This window comes from Chiloscyllium plagiosum, unplaced genomic scaffold (assembly GCF_037043375.1).
Source record: "Chiloscyllium plagiosum isolate Xiang-an unplaced genomic scaffold, Cpla_swu_hap1 HiC_scaffold_19, whole genome shotgun sequence".
In the NCBI taxonomy this organism is placed as follows: Eukaryota; Metazoa; Chordata; class Chondrichthyes; order Orectolobiformes; family Hemiscylliidae; genus Chiloscyllium; species Chiloscyllium plagiosum.
The window spans coordinates 43,703,594-43,728,195 of NW_028270157.1; the positions used below are offsets into that span (position 1 = coordinate 43,703,594).

The 24,602-nt window shown below is 40.9% G+C and overlaps 2 protein-coding genes across 2 annotated transcripts in view; one reads left to right on the forward strand and one right to left on the reverse strand.

The window, feature by feature from the left end:
* The window catches only part of syn3 (synapsin III), a 232,351-nt gene that overhangs the window by 75,264 nt on the left and 132,485 nt on the right, over positions 1-24,602 (reverse strand). The gene's annotated exons all lie outside the window — the stretch shown is intronic.
* The window catches only part of LOC122559621 (metalloproteinase inhibitor 3), a 32,756-nt gene continuing 14,030 nt past the window's right edge, over positions 5,877-24,602 (forward strand). The window contains exon 1 of the mRNA XM_043709415.2: positions 5,877-6,179. Coding sequence (XP_043565350.1) covers positions 6,050-6,179 — 130 coding nt within the window. The 5' untranslated portion in view covers positions 5,877-6,049. The remainder of the gene's footprint in view (positions 6,180-24,602) is intronic.

Sequence of the window (24,602 nt, forward strand, 5' to 3'; positions counted from 1 at the left end):
CAGGCACGGATATGGTAAATAGTCAAAACTCCCTAGGGTAATGGAGTTCAAAATTAGAGGGCTTAGACTTAAGGTGAAAGGGTAAAGATTTTCACGCAGAGGGTGGTACGTATGTGGAATGAACTGCCAGAGGAAGTGGTACAGGCAGATACAGTTACAACATTTAAAAGACATTTGGACAGGTGTGTGAATTGGAAAGGTTTAGAGGTATATGTGCCAAACACAGGCAGAGGAATTGGTTTAGTTTGGGAAACCTGGTCGGCATGAATGAGTTGGACCAAAGGGTCTGTTTCCATACTGTATAACTCTGTGCTGAGTATAATGCAGATATTGAGCTTCTGGATGAGTCCACATGAATTGATGGGGACGTAAGGGCCAGCAATGGAACAGCTGGATGATTATTTAAAACGTCAGGACACACTAGGCTGTGGACAAAGTGTAAGTAAATGGGATTAGTGCAGCTTGATGTTTATTGATCAGCACAGACATGGTGGGCCGAATGGTTTGTTTCTATGTTGCATGACTAGGACTAACATTTGACAGAGGTGCCAAAGAATGGTACAGACCAGAGCATGGGGCAGAGGAGCGTGTCCATGTCTGTCGGATGTTCTCACCTTGACACCTGAGCATACGACTGTCCCCATGGACTGGGGGATGGCCATTTTGGACAGCCAGATCCAGCTATTTTTCTTGCAGCAGCAATAAGGATTGAGAGGGAAACATGACTGAGATGTAAACAATAATGAGGGGCAGAGGTAGGGTAGACAGGAAGAAATTTTACCTCTTGGTGGGGGACCAACGACCAAGGGACATAGATTTAAGATAATAGGCAGAAGATGTATATGGGATGTGAAGAACCAGAGGGTGGTGGGGATCTGGAACTCATTGCCCGTAAGGATGGTAGAGGAGAAACCTCAACATTTAAGAAATATTTAGATGTGCACTTGCAATGCAAAAGCATACAAGGCTGTGGGCTAAATGCTGGAAAACATGAATTTAATAGTGAGGAACTTGTTTTTGACTGGCGTGGAAGGGATGGGCCAAAGGGTCTTTTTCTATGCTGTAGATGTCTATGACTCAATGCAGACCTCATACAAAGTGACTAAAATAATGTGATAAACTGAGTATCAAATGTATCAGAGTCATGAAACAAGCATTCCCCATTCAGGTGAGGTAGTGATACTATCGCAGTATTGCAAATGCCTCTGAATTCTGAGTGTCAACAAATATTTAAACAAAGTCATTTGTTTTCAAATCGAGACATTATAAACATTCCGTGAGCATTCAATGCTAAGTCAGCTGCATGTTTTTCACAGAGCCAAATGGAAGATTAATGTTTTAGTCACTAGACCAGGGACAAAGAATCTACCTCACCAGGTACTCAGTAGATATATGTTAGCTGTGCTTGCCAACATAGGTTTTCTGTTTTTAACTAACAAAGTGGCACTCATGACCTTGGATCCAGTGATCTGGTATACTAACGTGTATTCACGACATATTATCGAACACACAAGCTAAAACGCACGAAAAGTTTTGAGAACTTGGTTCCAAAAATTTAACCTGCTGTCAGGAAACAGTAATATTCAGTCGGCTTAATTAAATTCTTCTTCCTGTTCCTTGAAAACTGCTGAGTGGGCTCGGAAAATTCCGCCCAAACTACCTTTTCAGGTTGCAATGGATTTTGTTGACCAGAAACCATAACCATGCTTCTCTCTCTCTCTCTCTCTGCCCCCACACAGACGTGTTTATCTTACTAAGTATTTCCAGCAATTTCTGTTCTTATTTCAAATTAATTGCTCTGCTTGATGAAGCACTTCATGTTCTAGGATGGTGTGAAGGAAGGAAGGAAGAACAAGGGGAAGATGTAGTGGAGGGAGTGTTAGGGAGTGCCTGAGGTATGGATCAAAATTTTGGGAAGGGAATGGTCCTTTCAGAATGCTAAAAATGGAGGGGGAATTGAAGACTTGATTGTGTTGGACTTTGCAGAAATAACAAAGGATGGGTTGTTGAATGTAGAGGGTAGCTAAGTGCAAGATGGGGGAGGCGATGGCTTTATCATTGGAACATTAATCCAGAGATCGAGGTAATGCTCAGGGCACCTTTGTTCAAATCCCATCTTGGCAGATGGTGGAATTTGAATTCAATACTACTCTGGGGAAATAAGAGTTTAATGATGACAATGAAACACATTAGTGAACTAGATTGGCAATGTCCTTTAGAGAAGGAAACCTGTCACCCTTACCTGGACTGCAAGTGACTCTGGACCCACAGCGATGGGGTTAACTCTTTACTGTCCTCTGGGCAATTTGGTATGGCAATAAGTGTAGGTCCAACCAGTGACACCCACATACCATGAATGAATAAAGAAAAAAATATGAAAGAGAACACTACCATTGTTTTAGAAGGAGGAGAAGGGGCAAGAGCAGAAATGTGGGAAATTGAAGTAAGTGCAGAATTTTTAATTTCCCGGGCAAATCTCTTGGTGTGTGTGACGTCAGGGAATCGGTGAGGACCCCATGTGTAACTTCCAATTGCACTGTAAAGACAATCGTCTAGCTATCAGAAAACCCAACCCATCTTTTTAGTCTCTCCTGCCTTATCAATGTTGTGGAGTGCTGGTGTTCACCTGATAAAAGGAGCAGTGCTCTGAAAGCTTGTGATTTCAAATAAACCTGTTGGAATATAACCTAGTGTCATGTGACTTCTGACTGTGCCTTCTCAAATCTTGGCTCTTTCCCTCATTCTGCACTTTAAAATCTGATTCATCACCAACAATTTCACATTTTCTTGAAGTTCATAGAGCCGAAACATTTCTCCCTCCACAGAGGCTGCCTGACTAGCTGAGTATTGCCAGGATTTCTGGTTTTATTTCTTGGCCTGGTGATTTGCTCTTTCTATTAATTCTGGATTATTTAAGGCGAAAGTGAGGACTGCAGATGCTGGAGGTTAGAGCCAAGAGTGTGTTGCCAGAAAAGCACAGCAGGTCAGGCAGCATCTGAGCAGTAGGAAAATTGGTGTTTTGGGCAAAAGCCCTTCATCAGGAATGGCTGCTTGAAACGTCGATTTTCCTGCTCCTCAGATGCTGCTTGACTTGCTGTGCTTTTCCAGCACCACACTCTTGGCTCTGGATTTTTTAAACCAATTCACAAACATAAATGTGTTTTGATCAAAAGAAAAGTTTAACATTAAATGTTGATGATTCTTCAGAGAGAATGGCTTGTCCCTAATGAAGTGACAGTGCTTACATTTCACCTAGTATGCCTGCATAATAACATCTCACCAATGGTGTCAATGGCATACTTCAGAAGCAGGGTTAAGAGGACTTCTCCCCTCTTCATGTTGCTCTGCTCCCACATTCAAAAACCTCACCAAGGCCACTGTTATCCTCATACTCAACTATTCCAATGGTCTCCTTCTTACTCTCTCATCCTCCATATTCCATCAATTCAGCTCTCCCAAACATTGGCTTTCCTATCCGATACAACACAACGTTCAATTTCGTTCTGAGCTCCCTAACCTACATTAGCTCTTGGGTCTCCATTGCCTTAGATGCATGTGAAACTCTTCCTGGCCTTGCTCCTTCTAATCTTTATAACTTTCTCCAGCCTTCAAACACCAGAGGCTGCTGCATTCCTCAGAGTCCTTCAGCTTAATTTCCTTCACCCCTATCACTGATGGCTATACCTTGAGCACTCCAGATCCTAAAGCACTGTAATTTTCTTTCTAAACCTCTCTGCCTCTTTCTATTCTTTAATTTCAGCGATGTTACCCCAGCCATCAGCCACACTTGCTAACTATTTCTTCCCTTATCTTGGTGTTGACTTTCTTCTTATTACACTTCAGTAGGATATTTCCCATATTAAAGATGCCACTTAAATATAAGTTTAGTCCTGCTAGAAAACACCAGGAATCCACAAGAACACACACAACATTGGGTTCTATCAAGTTTTAAGTTTCCTCTCCACAATAATGTCCATTTAACGGAACTCAAAACTCAAAATCCTTCTGTACGTTCTCTCAAACTTTGGGACCTCCATTCTAATTCTGCCAAAACTGCAGACATCCCTGCTCACCAACAAACCTCAGGATGCCTGGCCATCATTACCACTGTGCAATCTGCTGACACTAGGCCCAAGCACAGATTGGCCCGATGTGCAACTGAACTCCATTCTCTGCTGCAGGATTCCTGAATATCAAATAATCAACTGGTGAATATTTCAAACAACCCTTCTGCATCTTTTCAGCTCTAAAAACAATAAATCATAAAAAAAATTAAGCATGTAGACAAAGTGACATATTACAAAATGAAAGCTACACATTTACGATTTCAGCAAGATAATGGACAGAACTGAGAAATTCAATTTCTAAAGGAAATTGTAGTAAAATTTCAGCCGGGAATCAATCAAGGTTCATATCAAACCTATTGCATAAAAATGTTAAAATGAAATGAAAAAAATCCCCAACCTTACAGTAAACCATACCACACAAGACTTCATAGTAATAGGGATCTTATCTCTCTGCAATTTTTCACCCTATATGGATGTTTATTATAAAAAGTACCTCATGTAAACTTTTCCCTTTTATAATTGTGTAATTTTGCCCTTCACCAGTGGAGACAGTGCAATACCAATGCTGGCAGAAAAGTGTAAGCACTGCTTAACAAGTTGGTTTTGGCTTTTTCAATATAATTGCTGATCAAAGCAACAGAAACAACAGAACTATGAACGTATGACTTTGCAATGAATTTCATCTGTGTGCTCCTCCTCCTTTAACTCTGGTCACATTTGGCATTGACTTTTCATGTGCTACACCATGCCCCCCAAAAATTAGTAAACAAGAAAGAATATAATTATTGTATAAATATAAGCTCCATTTTAAGCTAAAAAAAATTGAAAAATTACATGTATACAAACTAACTATGGCAATGCTGTAGTTGACTTATTATATACCAAGCAACATTCTATCACTTTTGGAACAGGGATGTATGTGATATCACAGTTAGGTTTTCTGTACTTTATTGCCAAAAGCAAAACAAAACTGGCAAAAATAGTGTCCACGGACTCAATATATTTATTTAATTCTTAGTCGGACAAAAATTAGTCACACTGCAGACAGATGTACATATACATTGTGGACAATGACACACGAGTGAAAAGCACACTGTCTTCATTTGTTAACCTCAAGAAACTTGTGCACAGCTCCCTTTTCTCAGGAATCACTTTATTTCTCATCCCCACCAGACATTCAAACTGACCACATCGGTTCCAGCTAACACTCTGGCGTATGTACAACAGATGTCTCTGCAGGGACTCCCACTCCTCAATTTGTAAATATTTAATCTCATTCCTTCCTGTCATTGTTAACTTGCTGGGAGACACACAATTAAACAGGAATGGAGTGCACCCCACCTTGCTTTCCCACCCTCTCACTCTCTTCATCTTTTTTATACGTACACAATGATGCCCCAGCTTCCTCAGGGTTATCACAATCCACTGAATTTTGAAAAAAAGGTGTGAGAGATGCAGTAGATGGAAGAACAAAGTCAGGACTGTTTTCAATACCAGGCTATTTATATTTAAATTATTAACAATTTAGCTTAATGTTTAACACACCCCTCTTAGTCTGAAGTTGGGTTTCTACAGGTCTGTTCCTTTCACAATTAGTTCATTTGTTTCCCCTTTTCAATTGCTAACAAGGCAGCTGTTTATCGCAGAAACATTAGGATGTCCTTCTATATTCCAGATTCCCACTCCTGCCACTCACTCCTTTTTGACATCACAACCATCTGCTACTTGTTAATTGGCTGCTACATTAAGGGGGTGGGCTGAACTATCCTGTCACTTGTCTAATACATGGTAGGTAGTTATATTCTCTCAGTCAGCAGGCGAGAGAAACAGAGAGAGGGAGCAGAGGAAGAATGAACAGTCATCCCTTAGAACATTAAAACAACGTAGTTTACATAGTTTCCCTTACTGCTGTTCAATTCCTCAAACTCTTGATTCATCAAACATTTCATTCTCCAAAAAAAAAAGAGAGCTTTTCAGACAGAATGGCGATTTCTATCACAGCAGCTCTGAGTGTGCTGCTGGCTCTGAGCAGTATACAACTCAATGATCTAACGGAGGCATGCACTTGCATGCCAAACCATCCCCAGGACGCTTTCTGCAACTCTGACATAGGTAAGGAGCATCTCTTCTTATTTATTGGCAAGGTGATGGTGGTGGTGGTGGTGGAAAAGAAAGGGGTAATATGGTAAAAGGTGCTGGAGTTGAGAGTGATTCTACCAAAGGAGATTTTAGGAAAATGTAATTTTAACAGGAATTACTTCTTTCTCAAATCATCACTTCAGACTTGCAGGGGAATCCCATGGCAGCTTTCTCTCTAATCCAGGTCAACTCAACTTGTGCCTTTCATCACTTTTCTTTCTTTAGCAATATTTATATCTCATCCTTTTTGCTTTTACCCATTTTCTAACTGGCCTTGAAGCAGTGGCTTCCTTTGATAAATTGTAGAAGTGTTGTAAATGTTAACCATTTGATTCCTGATAGCTCGGAGTGACTCAGAGTAAAATATGATTCTGAACAGAATGCTATTAGACTAAAAGTAAAATAATTAACTTCATTGTTCCTGGCCCGTTTTATGTGGTGTATTGAATGGTGAGATTTTATGTGTCAGCTTGAACATGCAACACTCGCCTATCATTTTTGTTTCAAATTAAACCTCAGTAAGTTTACAGCTATGTCATAGAGGGAACTGTCTTCTTAAATATTTACTACCTAAAAGTAACCATCCTGACGCACTGTGTGGCAGACAGGTTAAATTTATTTTTAACATGTTTTAGGGTTCAGCTACTTCACTCACATATTAGAACTCTGTCGAGTGGAGTATTCTGGAACAATTGTGTTCAACATATAAGCAATTTCTCTAATTGGCTCAACAGTCTCATGTCAACGGTGTAATTGCACACCTTTTTCCTGTTCTGTGCAGAACTAAAAGCTTTAAAAAACATGCTTCAGCGAGAACTGAACAGTCAGATGAAGCATAGTGCCATGTACACATGATGTTTAAAAAAATACAAAATTTGTACTTTTCTGAAACCACTCATTACCTTGTTCCTGCAGACTTTATAATCCTGCCGTTGTAAATTTATGGTACATTTTTGAGTTGGGAGTGAAACAGAATAGGACAGGCAGGGAAACTTTAAGCAGAGAGAATCCAAACATAAAATGGGTAAGTGTCAACTGATTGTCCAGAATGAAGAATCAGATGGGATGGGTATTGAAACTTGATAAATGGCAAACAGTTCATGTTCTGAAGTCCAGCAGTAACAACCAAAGTGTTAAGATCTATTACTTAACTCCCCAAACACCAAAGTGATTCTAACATGGTATGATTCAGGAGGTTAAGATTACAATGTGCAAGTCTCCTTTTTTTGTTAAAAAGGTAGGTACATAATTAGTTAATCTACTTGTTCCAGTGATTGAGACAGATGTAACAGATCTTTGGCCCTATGTGAAGAATTGGTATCTAGCCAGCATTCCTTCTTTCTTTGAACCCTTAAACAATTTTAAACTGATAATTTAATGCATTCACTGTGTCTGGGCAACTGTTAGGTATGAAAGCTTATAAAGTGTTTCTGAGGATATGGCAAGCACTGCATAAATACAAGGTTTGCTTCTGAATCCAGTGATCAGAATATTCATTTGTTAAAAAATATTGACTCTCAGTATTTTCTTTCTCATCCTCTTTGGCTTCTTCTTGTCACACAACTGAAACTTGCGTGTACTGCTCACATATTTCAATAAACTGGTTCATGACTCAGTCTGGGGATATTTCACTTAGCCTGGTTTTTGTCTCCCTTTCTAACTGTGGGTAAGCAACTAACCTACATCTAATATTCCCCATTAACAACAAAACCTTTGAATGGAAACTGGAAGGGAATATGTCCCTCATCGACCAGTGATTCCAGGTACTAGTGTTCTAGTAGCTGCCACAAATCTTCTGATATATTTTTCAATGGATTGTTGAATCTTAGCATCTTGAGAACTAAGGCAAAAGCCCTTTATCAGGATGAAGGGCTTTTGCCCAAAACATCGCTTTTCCTGCTCCTCGGATGCTGCCTGACCTGCTGTGCTTTTCCAGCATCACTCTAATCTTGACTCTGATCTCCAGCATCTGCAGTCCTCACTTTCACCTTGAGAACTAAGTTAAATGAAAATGTACCAATAGAGATGGGTAAAACAAAAAGGTTATTCCCATCGTTGATGGAGGAAAGTAAAAAAAGGATCTATAGAATTCTGAGGTGAAGAACTATTAAACCCTTTATGAGGAGACAAAAGTTCACATAGTATTAGGGACCCTTGTGCACAAAGCCAACATTATTAATAGTTTTCCTCACAATTTGAGCTTTGACATCTATCCTCCTCCACTCACAGGCATACAATGGCTACAGTGTCTACAGGAAACATTGCAGTAACTTCAGAAGCATGGCCCAAATCTGGGGTTTCACCAACAAGGGCAAAGACAACACAGTGTAGATCCTTCACCACTACAACATATACCTTCCTTGATTTGTCCAGACATCCCTATTCCTTTTTCGGTTCTGGATCAAATTCCTATCAATGTGGGAGTACCATCACCTCAGGGACTACCACGATTCCAGGGGAGGTTCGCCACAACCTTCTCAGGGCAACTAAAGGCAGACAAATCAAAGGCAACCTCTTCCACGATACCCATAGTCCAAGCATTAAATAAAAGTGCAAGCTCAAGATTTCTGTGAAACTGCTTGAAGTTTTCATTCAATTTTAAGGCTTTACAAATTACTATCATTGTGAAGAGCAGCAGAGACTCCTGAAAAAGTGCATACCTAAGACTGCATAACCAGAGGTCTGGTCATTTTGTACTGGAGGCATAAATGATGCAATGACTGTGCCTATATTTGATTAGAAAAGACCACAAGACATATTGCTAGGGACAAGGGTTTAGACTAAGTCAGGTGCAAGAGTGGTTTTTGCCACATCCTAATCTGAAAAATTGGAAGCCACATTAAAATGAAAAGGTCATACCCTGGTAATGGCATTGCACCATGACATAATGTTTACTCCTGGCTTTGAAGCAATCTGTGCAGTACCAGTTATGTTTTATTTTCATCAAGGTTGCTTGTCTCTTGCAGGAGTAGCACCCAAAGCAAAATAGAAATCTTGATTTTTCTCTCCCCGAGTCATTCTCTTCACCCTTCATGATTGCAGTCACCTCGCATCTTTCCCAGCTACCCTGCTGGAAAATGGACCTTGGTCACCAGGCAATATCAGCCTCTAGCAAATCTCCCAATTCTGCCCTCTGCACCATGTGTCAATCATCAGGAGGCATTTCAGAGAAATGGAAATAATATCCAGAAATTTTTAATAGGCCTTTTAACACTAGATGAACAAGTAGGTTTCTCTTACACACCATCTGACTCACCCAGAGTTAAAATCAGTACTTATAATTGTCTGCTGTTGATTAGAGGAATTTGCAATCTAAGTTGTTTACCAAGAATAATAGGGTTGAGAGCCCTACATTAATATAAATCTTTTTAAAAAGAACATCACCACACTTGTTATGTGAAGTGATGCTGTAATAACTGATGATTCTTCCTCGTCCTCTCCTTTTCACTCATTATTTGGGTAAGTTTTTACTGATGTATTTTTCCCAAACTTTCTTCCCTTCACTATTTCCAATCACCCTGGTACAGTAGATCTGTACTAGCACTGCAATGACGTCATGCTAGGTATCCTCCATGCCACGCCTCCTCAAACCCAACAGCATGATGTCTTCCTACCAACAATACAGGATTCACATCAATACAAATTCACCTGGAGATTCTGTAACCATTAGGGATGGCCTGGTCTCTATTAACCACATTACTGAAGCGTTGTAACTGATGCTAAGCTCTCATGAACTCAAATATTAATATTCTTCACGTCACATGTTGCTGCTCTATCACACTATCCTATTTAGTTTCTCATCATTGTTAGTTGCAGAGACAGTGGATGCAACAGAGCAGCATAGATCATAACATTTATACTGGATATTCACATCTTTATCTTTATATTTCTTGTCCAGTCTTTGTACAGCAAATAGGCAAATTAAGACTTCAAACTTATGTCCAGACATCCAGACAGCTCTTTTCCCAAAATGAAGACCAAGTGGTCAACAGTGCCAGTACATTTGTGTTGTTTTTAGACATTTGTTGACAAGCTGATGACAATGAATAGAAAATAACAGAAGACAAGGCTATTAAAAATAGATTATGGATCTGCTACAGATGGAAGAGAGAAAAAGCATTTCAAAGACTTCACAGCCCTGTCAATTTTAGAATCTGTATGTGCCTCACAATCCAATGTGAATGATCACAAAATTCAAAAATAGTAGTTCAGGCTCCTAAACTCCCAACAACCTACCTCCTGATGAAACCCATGGAGGCTCAGAGGGAGGGAACAAAGTAAAGGGTTTATGGGAGAAAGGTAAATAGCAGACTTTGGATGTTAGGAATCAAGAGAGTGAATCTTGGACTAGACATACAAGTAGACAGGCAAGACAAGGCTTGGCAAACCAGTTAGTAATCTGATTTAACTGTTATTAAATTATTCAAAGCTTCTATTCAAAGTCTCTCCACTCTTGGTCAATCATCTATTTCAAAACATATTAATCTCATTTGCCGGAAAGTATAATTTAGTAATTTCTCTGCACTGAAGAATAAATCCAGTTGATATGCAGCTTAACTCTTTCAGTACTTATTTTCTTTGGATATAGGATTTATAAATCTGTGGTTATCTCAACAGGGCAAAGTATGCAGCACCATTTATTTTTGCAGGTTTCATGTCTTATATGCCATTATTCATACTTTGTAATATTAGCTGATCACGTCCTTCTAAGGAAGACCAGAGGTTGAGAATGTTTCAGGACTGCGATACAACTCGTTTACAACAGCATTAACAGAATCAAGTTTCATTTCTGAGGTTTTGATACTGTCTGAACATTGTATTTCACTTTACACAGTTTATTACTATTTTGGAACATGGTTTAGCTTGGGTCTTGCCCTTGTCACAGGTGCTGTTTGGTCCATGCCATCCTTCTTGTATTATAAAAATATTTCAGCTACATATTATTCCATGTTTCAAATCAACATGTTAGCAATTAAGTTCCACTGTATCTGAGAAACTTCCCTCTTTGAAGTTGAATAGTTTTATTAAAGTAACACAGTGGAACCATTGTTTATTCACTGAAGTGGTGCAGAAGAAATAATCAGTTACAATATCAAAATATGCAATAAGCTCAGAATTTCTTATAGTCCAGTACAGCCAAACAAGACTCATTGTCTTCACTAGAATTTGTGGTTTGCAAATGGTGATATTGCCAATGACTCTATAAAGGTTTTAAAAACTTTTCCAGTCACCTTCTTGAATTAAATCCTTCCTGAGTCGCAGATATGAAGGAACTCTGAATGAGTTAATACAATCTAATAATTTCAAATGATAGGTATTGTTTGAAGGTTGGAGTAGGGAACACTGGTGAAATGGGAACTACCAGAATTGGCAAAAAACTCCAATTTGTATGTGTTATATGTGTACTTAGGTAGGTGACAGTGATTTTAAAAGGGCACTCCTGGTCTGTGACTCAAGTAACTAGATCTCCAGATTTAACCTGAGACTGATCAAACATTGAAATGAAGGAGGACCAAATGATGAAAGACTGGGATCATGCAAAAAGAAATCAGAGATCAAAGAAAATCAAAATCAGACTGGTTTCACAAGAGACAGGAAATGAAAGAGACTGACTGGAGCTGGACAACACGAAATCTGTTATTTTAGTTTGGGTTCCTAAAGACAATTTTGCATTAGTCTAGATATTACTAAATTTAATTTCTTATTCCAATGACAAACTAGTGTACATATACTAGTGGTAGGATAGCAGTAACACAATCACTGCACAGGGTTTTGTAACAGAAGGAATTTTTTTACCTCCACAACAGTTAGAGAGTTAGTGATGTCCCAAAAGACAGAGTAACTCTGTCTCAAGTTAAAGTTACGTTTCCAAAATATACTCCACTGACTTTCTCTTTAGAAAGTTATCCGAAAGAAAGTTTAGATATTCTTAATGTCTCATTTTATTGACAATGTAGTGCTGGTGAATGGGTTCAATTCATTCAAGGGCCAATTATCTGAAAGATTAAGTTTCTTTCTCATTCTGAAATATGATGGGTCAAATGGCACACCGTGTAAACATGTCCAAATATTCACAGCATTTGAGAGAAGGAGCAGCTATGTGGAGGGTGGTGCTGATGAAAGGCTCCAGTTTGTTCAACAGAAACTATTAACAGGACCTCAAAAATGCAACAGTCCAGCAATGTTTGCAGATTGTAGCTGGTTTCAGTTCTTACAGTAATGTGCTCTCCCTGTATTTACCTGCATGCTCCAGCTTTCTGGCATTCAACACAAATGATAACAAAACCAAGCTTTTACTGCTCAAGCTTGTGCAACCAGCTAGCTTTACCTACAGTACAAAATTTATTTCCTGCACATAAAGTAATCAGTGCACTGGGCAATGTATGAATCCCTGATCAAGATTAAAAATGATGTTGGTTGCTGCAGGATTTTGTTTTTTGTCCATGTCCTCCTAACAGTTCTGGTCATTAGCTCTCCCACTCCCCACTCTTTCTGATTTGGTTTTGCAAAATCACTAGCCATGATGCTCATTAACTCTGTGCAGAAGCCTTCGTTATAGTGATGTGGAAGAAATAGGGATCGTAGCATGAAGAACAGGAGGAAATGCTAATGTGACTGAAGTCTCAACTGTGCACCCACAACCACTGGTCACAAGAAGGGATGGGAGTGATTGGTAACTTGCCCATTGCCAATCATACAACAGTAACAGTGAAGTCTCTTCAATTTTTTCTAAGCTGGGGAGAGTAGCTATCTGGTCTAATATTCTATAGTTCCAGTGGATCAGGGTGCAGTCCACAATACAGAATCACCACAACTAGAATTCTCAAATGGAATCAGAGCTGTAATTCCGAATAAAAATAAATTGTGAATTATATTCATAAAGTCCACAAAATTGCATGTAATCTTAATTGACTATGAAACATGATAACACATTACACAAGAGAATATTACATTTAATATTTCCACTTCATCCATGACACCTAAATATTTCACAGCATCATGAGAATTTGGAGATGTATGAGCTCCGAGGATTGAGACACTATTAGTCGTAAGGATGGTTTGATGACTACCCAAAGTATCTGTCTGCTTTGACACCACACAGATCACCCCCATTGAAACCAATGCCGAATGCAAAAACAACAACATGCATTTGTAGAGCACCTTGGTGTTTTAAAACATCCAAAACTCTTTGCTGTCAGATATTACAGAAATGTTGACATGTACAGCTGAAGAGCCTGAGTTCTGCACATTATCCTGGATTTTAATATGCAGCTGAAACAAATGGTCTTGTGAAGCTACAGAGCGTATATGACAGAGGGTGCTGCATGGCTTTGTCTATACCCAGTTCCATAACAGAATGTACTGGGATGTATGTCAGAGGCCTTAGCAAAGTTGCTTCAACAGATCAGTCTGTACATCCTTGACATTTCAAACTTGTTTCTAACAGCAATGTTACCAGTGGGGACTACATTACTGTATATCCCAGTAAGACCCAACAATTGCAAGCACACTCCTTTCAATAAGCTGCGATAGAGATAATTAAATATCTGCCTCAGCAGAGTCAAGGACTTTGTAACAGGTATCAATTAGGGTTCAGATCCCAGCAGTTTCAGACAGGGTCAGCGTGAAGTGCTTTCAGACATAGATATTGGAAACTTATAGAGGTTTACAAAATTATGAGAGGCGTGGATAGGGTAAATAGACAAAGGCTCCCTCCGACCAATGTACCTAGCACTATGGGGCAATTTAGCATGGCCGATTCACCTGACCTGCACATCTTTGGACTGTGGGAGGAAACTGGAGCACCCAGAGGAAACCCACGCAGACACGGGGAGAATGTGCAAACTCCACACAGACAGTCGCCCACGGCTGGAATTGAACCTGGGACCCTGGTGCTGTGAGGCAGCAGTGCTAACCACTGAGCTACCGTGCTGCCCCTCCCAGGGCCTCTCCCAGCCGTGGGGAATATGCAGAGTCTGGAACATAGGTGGCCTTAGCCAGTTCTGAGACCAGCAGTGTGGTCCTTTTTTTGCTGATTCCACATTCTCATTCCGAAGGACTGACCTCATCCTGCCAACAGCTTCTGACCTGCCTTGTCCAGCCAGGAAATTCGCAGTGACTGCCCCTCTCAGAGCATGTGTACAGCCATGTCACATTGGTGTAATGGGATCCGGAGTTGGATAAATTTGAGCAACTTTCCTTCTTTCTTTCAATAGGTGCCTGAGCCACTGACCCACAGTCAGCCATTGAAACGGTGGCCAAGGAGATTGCATTAGGACAGAATCTGAATGTTCCAAATTCAAAGGAGACCCTTCCTCATTCCTATTGGGAGAAGCTGAAATGCCACCTCCCCCACCCCACCACTTCAAAACCTCACCAACACATTACCGTAAACCAATAAGGACTCTGAGAAATTCAGTTCCTCTACCTCTGTGCTCTGGGCCACATGGCTCTCATTTACACTGCACTAGCAACAGGGAAGTTCCTACAACCAGCACGTTCTCAGTTTGTCTGCTATTGTGTGTGACAGCCCAGCATCTTTTGTTGTACAGGCTTGGCTACATGAGAAAATCTGGAAAAGTGGCCTTCCAACTTAATGCCCCAAAAACTGTGGATAGGACTAAGGAGTGCAGACCGGAAACTAGGCTGCTTTGGATAGGGGTGTGCAATTACACACACATTCTCTCCTAGATTCTTTTCATTTGTATTATCCCTCTTATACTTTGCCCTAACACACCTGTCAGTTGAACTTTACAGTTGAAGTATGAACAAATCACTTTCCAGATTGAACAGTGTCTCCTAAAAGCTCAAGGTTGTTCAGGTGACTGACTGAAATGGAGACATTTGTATTCTGGCACATGCCCATTGTGACTTGTTTATTTGTCTAGCCTAAATGAGCCATGGGAAGCCTGGGCACTAAATGTGAAGAATGCCCCTCAGCAGGAAATACCACACTAATCTCTCCATTCCTCTTACAGATGAGATCACTGTAACTACGTGCTTTGAAATTCAGCCAGGCAGGTGCTGAGGGGTGTGCCAAAGAGCCACAGAGCTTTTACTTGTGATCCACGATTGCACACACCTCAATACTGGTTTCCCCTTTAAGCATGGATGTGCGGTGGGAATGTCAAATACCTACACACCAGGGTTTCGGCAATAAGAGGGAAGGGCTGTGTGCTCCTCATGCTGGCAGGAAGACCACTATTTATTTAGCTTTTCAGTATGACACAGCAGCTGTTTAAATAGTACTTCATTTTTTGATTACGTGGAATGATAACACGTCCACTCTATTATTTCAAAAGGACATCGAGATGGAGTGATGCAGGCTGCTGAAGCTTGAACCTGCAGGGTTAGCTATAAACCCACCTCCTTCTACTACACAGGGTTCCTCATTCCCCATCACATTGCTGTGGTAAGTAACAGCAGCCTGTCAGAATTCCATCCATGCCAGTAGCTGGTGAGGCTCAAGATTTGACTGAAGAAAATTAAAATAAAGCACGTAGTTGGTTAAAGTTTACCAGAGGAAATTTGCAGGCTTCCTTCCTGGCAGAAACAGTCAGCAGTGCCCAAAAAACAGTGGACAGGAACCAAAGCCTCATTACAGCTGTAACCCTGACAACCACGAATGAAGCAGCCCAGTTCATCAGGCATTGGACTCATTTTTAATGCTGGCAGTGTCAATGCTCATCAGGCCTGTGTGGGATCCACATTGCTATTTTTAGATTGAATTGAGCAGAGCTGCCACATGCACTGTCCCGATCATGAGGCACTGAGAAGGTAAGCTTCATGTTTTCTGTATTGATACAGAGGCACTGGAACTCCCTGCCCCAGTGGTCAGCCAGGATAATCTATCCTTCCGTCCTCCTCATCTAGTGTCTGGACAAACTGTTGAGTGAATCAAGAGCTCTTTCACCCTCACTGAGTTGTGACTTTTCCAATTCTAACATGCTATTTTTAAAAGAAAATAACTGTCATCCAGCAGGGTAGGAACTTAAAACTCCCAGTATTTCTCACACATGTGACCAATGAAGATTTTTAAAATTTTATTCATGGGACGTGGGCATCATTGGCTGGGCCAGCATTTATTGCACATCCCTAGTTGCCCTCAAGAAGGTGATGATGAGGAAAAGATATGCTGCAAATGCTTTTCCCTCTTACTCTATTCTCTTCAACTTACATTTAAAATGAAACAAAGAAAAGGTGAAATCGGGGTAGGTCACCACATTCCAATTGCCACATTCTGCTCATAAACTTTGCCAGTACCTAGAAACGAGACTGTGGTGCTAGAAAAGCCAAGCAGGTCAGGCAGTATCCAAGGAGCAGGCACCACACTCTCAACTCTAATCTCCAGTATCTGCAGTCTTCACTTTTTCCCAGTACCTAGAAACACCAGGTCCAGGTGTTGCAGAGATTTTGTAATGAACTTGTTAGGGGTGAATTCTACACCTGTCCCAAACTGTCCTGCTGATGAAGGGGATGGAGCTGAGAAGAGGGCTTCACTCCCAAGGCCTCCAAGGAACCTGGAGTAAGTCTGGAGGTCAGTGTTAATTGAGATGGAGTAAAATTGCCTCCTGAACAATGGCAATATGGCCACGGTTCCATTTCAGGGTCAAAGGCTGGACTGATGGAGGAGTGAGGGGAAAGGAAATATGTTTATAAATTCTCAAGTGGCCTCAAGAAGCAGGATCTATGGCATAGGAGCCAAGGTTCACCTGTGTTCTAAGGGCACAGTAAATGCATCCACAACACCAAAGCTTCATTCCCAGAGATCTCCACTAATGCTGCAAATTTTGGTGAGGCTAACAATGGAATTCATCTGGTGAGCACAATCCCAGAGTCACTAATTCATATCTTCCTCTTACAAAAGAATAAAGATAGGGTGGTAGGTCCATATTATTTCATGATGTATTTAAGAAGGGTGGAAGCATGGAATCTGGTTTGTTCAAAGGATGAAAAATATTCTTTGGAAATCTTTGGTTGTCTTTGTACAGATGCAGTGGATTGATTCATTCATGCTGCAGGTAATACCAATATGATCAACGTGATCTTGAGTCAAAGCTGAATTAATCTCTCAAATACATAGCTCAGGAAAGATGTAGCTTGTCTCTGCTTGTGAGGCAATACAGGTGTCACAACAGAGTGGAACAATGCAGATACAATTATTCAGGGCTGATATTTAGTCATCCCTGTTGGAATTATTTGAATGGTAATGCTAAATGAGAACAGGATTAGACCTACTGTGAAGCCCTCCACAGATGATAAGCCTGCCAACATTTGCTGTTGACAATCATGCAATGATGATGATCCTTTGCATCAGGTGTTGTTGAACGAGTGGTTAGCAGCTGTGAATAATAGCCAAAAATACAGTCAACAGCTTCAGGTCTGCAGAATGGGGCAAATTAAAGGGAAAAGATTTCACTCTGGTTTGTAGCCACTAGGAAGTTGTATCGTGCATCTATTCCAGAAGCTGAGCCTGTTCCAAACGCCCAAAGGTGGTGCTGATGCCTATTTAATCATTTCCAGTTCTAAAAGCAGATCAAAGCATTAAATAGAGACTGCATTCAGGAAAGCAGCTGCCACCCTGTCATGTACAGTACAGATCGAAACGTTTAGCACTTCTTCCAACATTCTATATCAAGTAGAGCAACACATCTATTTCAGAATGGGACCAAAGGTTATTAGCAAAAGAAGCGATAAAAATAAACAAATGTTCAGACTCCCGATCTGCAGACAGCATGGAAAATCACACTGATTGATAAATATGCATCAGGGATGGAATACACCATTTCCAGTGTTCAGTACCACAGGACAGTAGCGCCTCGTTCCGGGACCCGGTTCGCGAACCGAAAAGTTCGCAAACTGAATCAATTTTTCCCATTGTTCGGATAGTGTAAAAATACTTGGACGGCTGTTCACAGCACACGCGCCAAAGACAAACTGAATGAGATCACTCGGGGCCCGAGAGCTTTTTCGTTCAACAAGCGCGTAGCAAAGCAGAACAATGAAACCACATGGTCGCACACGGGCTTTTTACGTTTGTATCTTTGTTCGTACCTTGAATTTCATATGTATGTTGAAGCAAAATTTTACATACAATCCTGTTCGTAAACTGATTTGTTCATGAACGGGGTCGTTCGTATGTCGAGGCGCTACTGTATTAACTCTTAATACCCCCAGTACAGGAATGATCACTACAAAACACAATCATAAGTGAAACATTGGGCAGACCTATTGGCAATAATTCATCCACAAGTCAGGCCAAAACTCATTCAATCTCAGGCCAGTCAGGTCTCAAATTTCTCTTCAATAATATCTAATGTCAAGTTAAGACAATGTCCAATATACTGCAGAAGAAATGCCCTACCTTTTATTTCTATTAGCTACTTTTCTCATTACTATTACCATTCCTAGGTATATCCTGTTCCAAATGCAGGCTAGATACACAGGTAGTGAAGTCTAATTGACCTTGGCTCAAGATACTCCCTTCTGCCCTCAACAAATCGTATGGCTCAGGTCAAGGCCTAGGAAACCAATTGCTGTCTATCACCTACAACCACCCATTTCCCTCACCCTTAGCTGACATTTCACTGCTCTCAACCATTGAATATCACTTGGGTTCTGCATTAGATAACAACGTAATCACCATATCCTTCCTTAACCTACCTCATCCACGCGGATGCTTGTACTGGCTATAATCATCAAGGAACAGACTTCATCAAAACCAGGTCTGTTCTCCTCAGCTCCATTCAGCGAAGTTACACAAATTGATCTTCAGCAATAGCATAAAGCAAATTGACAGTCCCCTGATTTTCTTTTGACATTAGATAATAAGGCTAGCGATGGCGGCACGGTGGAACAGTGGTTAGCACTGCTGCCTCACAGCGCCAGAGACCCGGATTCAATTCCCGCCTTGGGCAACTGTCTGTGTGGAGTTTGCACATTCTCCCCGTGTCTGCGTGAGTTTCCTCTGGGTGCTCTGGCTTCCTCCCACAGTCCAAAGATGTGCAGGTTAGCTGAATTGGTCATTCTAAATTGCCCGTTGTGTTAGGTGAAGGGGTAAATGTAGGGGAATGGATCTGGGTGGGTTGCTCTTCGGAGGGTCAGTGTAGACTTGTTGGGCTGAAGGGCCTGTTTCCACACTGTAAGTAAACTAATCTAATCTAATCTAACTTGATGTCGATGTAATCCATACTGCTTCCATTAACGAGTCAGTAACTAGAAGGCTTAAACTTAGGTGGTGGTTTGAAAGAATGCGGAGAAAAGTTTGAATTGTTTTCTCTGATATAGAAGGGGTTATTAGAACATGAAATTCTCTACCAGAAATCATGGAGGAAGCAAAGTTCCCAACAGCTTTTGAAAGGGAAACAAGTTTATATAGGGAAAAATAAAAATAAAAGGGCAAGGTAGAAATTCATTCTTTTAGAAAGCTCTATCTAAAATGCCTTGAGTCAATGATTAGTTATAACCTGAAATGGCTGGAGGTAATGGGCTAGAATGAATGTGTACTCAATTGGAGGATAATTCTAAAGAAGTGTCCCTGAAAGAACAGTCAGAATTAAATGCTTTAAAAAAAACCTGTCTTTAATACATTAAAGAGAGGTTCCATTACCCACTGCAGTAACATAGAGTGTTATTAAATATTTAATTGGATTTGCTGCCTTCTAAACTCCATATTGTCAATATGACTCACCTTGGTTGGATATTGAGACAAAAGCCAGTTGAAATGAAACAAAGCTGTTTCCTTTCTGTCATTATTAACTGTGTATGAACTTGAGGCTTTCCATAAAGTAGTCTATCACAAACAAGCCACTTAATTCAGATACATAAATTGGCCAAGCAAAGATGCTGTGCTTAGTTGGAACAGTCCTGACCTGGACTTCATTCTGTATCACAGTGAGAATTACATTCTGTGTAATTAACAGTTTCACCATGACATCACAGTACAAGGGAGTTATTGCCACCTGGTAATAGGAGTGTGACGACAGGAGTCACAATACATTGCATTACATCTCCCACAAAGGTTATGGTTTCCAGTTCAAATTAAATCATGTGTTTATAGTCCAAGAGGAAAGTTTTAATTACTGAAACAAAGGGTGTCAGTCCCATTTTACAATGCAGTACGTTTTTGAAGAGGAAAACAGGATCCTCATTGCTAGTTGGATGCTAAACCTGTACAACAAACCAGAAGGGGTGTATTGAGGAGATTCAGCCATCAAACGATATTTCCTGTCCTGTGTCTTTTACAAGAGGCAACACTGCCTAGCAGAACTAATGACAATACTTAGAGTCTCAAAATATCTCTGTCTCTCTGCCCTCACTAGTTCAAATGTCTGAGAGGGCCTTAAAGCTCATCTAGAGTTCTCTGACCTACTGCCTCAGTGGATTCTTCAGTGTAACTCGAAGTTGAGGCACCACTATTTCCAAAGACAAAAATCACACAACACCAGGTTATAGTCCAACAGGTTTACTTGGAAGAACTCGCTCCCAGAGTGCTGCTCCTTCATCAGGGAGCTGTGATTTATTTTTACTTTGTCCACCCCAGCACCTCCACATCATATTTCCAAAGAAACAGCACTGGGTCATACAGGAAGGTGGCATCAACTGCAAAATGAGGCAAGAAACCCAATGTCCCCTTCATCTTATTCAAATTGATCCATTAAACTGTATTCAGTTTGGGTGCAGGCGAGCTCTGTACATCTTTGTGCTCCCTGCGAAGTGTTAAAGGGGCAGTACCTCCTTTTCCAGGCTTTGTACCTAGAAATATTTCATGCCTGTGGCGTCTGTGCCAGGGAAAGTGACCATTAACTTACAACTTGTAATTGAAATTCCTGTCTTTGTAACCTTCATGCAGACGAGCTTCTGAGCGGTTTCATTGTTCAGAATCTTTGCACTTTCTTTCTTTACATGAATCTGCATGTGTTTGTAATTTCCACCCATCCCTGGGTATAAAGTGATGTGACTTGTGCTGGCTAATTAGATTGATATATGAAGCTCAGCTGCACTCAGAGACAGCCACCAGTTACCTGCTGCTAATCTGATTTAATGCATATCACCAAAACGGCAAGGCTTTGACTGCAAGCATGGAAATCCTTTCTCGTGTTGCTCTGGGAATGGAAATGAGATCCAGTGATAGAAACAGTAAAATTGTTTATTGCTTTAAATTTCACTGTTTACCTAGACTCAGGCACCAGTTAATGGATAAAGGCCAAATTACTTAAAATGCAGCTTTCGTGAAGGACAGTGTGCTTCTATATCTTTACCATATATAGGCTTTCTGCAAAAGCAGGCAAATGAGGGAGACCGAACACAAGCACACCGAAGGAGCCAATAAAGACAAATTGCAGATTGGGTAAACAGCAGGCATGTTTCAAGCAGGGAACTAATGGTGCTGTGCCCTGGTAATTCAATGAACTACAGGAAGCCTTGCTTATTAGTGAAGAGGATGTAAATAAGCCTTAAAACACTTCTGGAAGTTTGTTCAACACCACTCATCAGCATGAGGTTATAAAGCTGATTAGCTTTTGAAAGAATTAAACATAGTAGTAATGTATTTGGCTCAGTTTCAGTCTCTCAAAAGAATTAACAATGCAAATTTCACTCTGTACCAAAAAGGCACTGTTGTTCCCAGCTTCCTCCTTCAACTACTGGTGCTCTGCAACAGCCATATACTATTCTCCAGTTTCTCCAACTGACAGGGGCATTTTTACTTTATATTTAGCAGCAGTTCCCTTTGTCATTCCTCACAGAGATCTAGTTGTTGTTGTAAGGGTATGCATTACTGGAATCAAACATACATTTCTGATGAAATCACTCACGCCAAATGTTTTGAGTGAACTGTACTCAGAAAATACAGCAAAGCAAGTGTATTCTGATGGAGGACAAAGAAACAAATTAATAAAGTTTTCCTTACTGACCAAGATAAATAATTGCAGAAAAGTTTCACAGTTTATGGGGGATATGTTCATGTGAAACCTCAAACAGTGATTTTCACCAGCAGCAAACACGGTAGCCTGTGTATGCTCACTGAGATGCATGCACTTGCTAATTCAGGAAGAAAGCTATTTTCTCTTCTAAACTATACGGACTAGTGAAGATTCTCTCCCAATGGATCAAAGGGTGTACAGCAATGTTTGCCCAGATAAGCAAATTTGTGAAGAGTAGACAAACAAACAGCAAGTAAGAGAAAGTGAGGACTGGAGATCAGAGTCGAAAGGGGTGGTGCTAGAAAAGAACAGCAGGTAAGGTAGCATCCAAGGATCAGGAGAATCAATGTTTCGGGCATAAGTCTGCATTCCTGAAGAAGGGCTTATGCCCACAACATCAACTCTCCTGCTCCTTGGATGCTGCTTGACCTGCTGTTCTTTTCCAGCATCACACTTTCCGACACAAATGGCAAGACTTGACGAAGGTTTTATCGTTACATCAACAAAGAAATTAGATTAAATCACATAGCTGAGAAGAGTGGCTCAGAATAGCAGCTGGATTAGTGCTGGAAACAGTAACCCAAGAGGGAGAGCACAGCTGGGCCTGTAGTTAAAATGGGAATTCTTCCTAGAGATGCCCTGGCTTCATTCCTCCTCCTCATCAGCTATTTTCTGTGTATTATCCAAGTTTTCCCATGACTTTTCACCAGCTCAGGAAGTTTATGAATGAGCCAGTATGATCAGAATTTTTGAAATTACAGTGATTCTGTTGGAATCAGTTCAGATAAGATCCAATAAGAGAAGAACGAGAGGGGATTTCATTGAAATGTGCAGGATTCTTAAGGGGCTTGACAGGATAAATGCTGACAGGATGTTTCCCCTCATGGGAGAGTCCAGAACCTGGGACATACTCTCAAAAGGGGCATCAATTTAATGCTGAGATGAGGAATTTCTTCTGAGGGTTGAGAGTCGTTGGGACTCCTTGCCACAGAAAGCTGTGGGGGCAGCACCCTCTGGTATGTTCAAAGTTAAGAAAGATAGATTCTTGATTAGTAGGGGAATCAAGAGTTATGGGAAAAAAGGCAGGAAAATGAACAGGAGGAATGTCGGACTAGCCATGATTTTACTGAATAACAGAGCAGGCTCGAAGGGCTGAAGGACCTACTCCTGATCCTATTTCTTATGGTCATAAAAAGATTTCAAAAGATTGAAAGCAGTAAATGACTACAAAATAGCCTGTTGGACAACTTAAAGATTTGTGGAAGCATTCAATAGTGTTGGAGAAATACAGGTTAGACTCTTATAGGGGCCTGTACAATGTGGGCTATGGAGAGAAATCTGATAGAATCGTGACGGATATTGGTTGAGGCCTTTCCCAATGTCAGGAACAACCTTTTGCATATTCAAATACAGTACAAGGTATCAACACAAGATTCTTGCTGGGTGATGGTGAGATACCTATTACTGGGGTTTATGCTTGTTGTCATCTGCATTAACTGCAAACCTTGCCTCATTAATATGCAGCTTCCTAGCTTCTCACAGCTGCAAGGAAAGTAGATGTTGAAAATTCCCATCATGCAATTCTGAGCAGGGACCCAGTGACTTCAGCTCATTGCTGGCTCCTCTGGGCTGCCATCTTGCAATAACATTTGAATGCACTTCCTGTTCATGGACACAACCATCCTCTTTGGAGCCTTCTGGTACCTTTCTGATCCACTTGCAGGATACTTTTGCCTTTTAAAGCCGCACTTCAGTGCGCACTGGCAACTGGCATTGAAATGCTACTAAAGGGACACTGTGTTAGCAGGAGCCACCCAGCTTACAGACTGGTCCAGGCTCCTCACTCACTTTGTGCTTGCCTGGACACTCACAGCCATCTCTGCCTTGCCTTGCCTTTCAGTGCTTTGCCTCCTCATCCAGAGCTACTAGGATCACAGTACTTCTGTCTTGCCTTGCTATTTAGTGTAGACATAAAGCCAGGAAGTTGATCATTGCTATCAGCTCAGCACAGTCAATTCAAGCCTTCAGTTGGGGGAAGGGGTCCCGAAACAGTAAATGAAAATATCACTCCAGATACTTGGGCACGGTCATTCAGCCACTCAGGACTGACAGCGTCTGGATCCTCTCCTCAAACAAGTGACAAGCTGAATGTTAGGCAGCCCACCATCCACTTGGCTCTTTCTGCCTTAACGTGAATGATATTTTTCCCCCTCAAATGAGAGAAAGGGATAGAAGAGGGTGGAAGCTAGTGGCACAACTATTAATGCTGGTTCAGGTAGTGGTTGGAGTGGGGTGAGGAAGCAGAGAGTTGTCCCAAGTAGGTAGGTAGACATGCTGGAATGCTTAGAACACAGAACATAAAAAAGTACAGCACAGAACAGGCCCTTTGGCCCACGTGTTGTGCCGAGGTTTAATCGTAACGTAAAGTATAATAACTTAACCTCCACATCCCTCAACTCACTGCTATCCATGT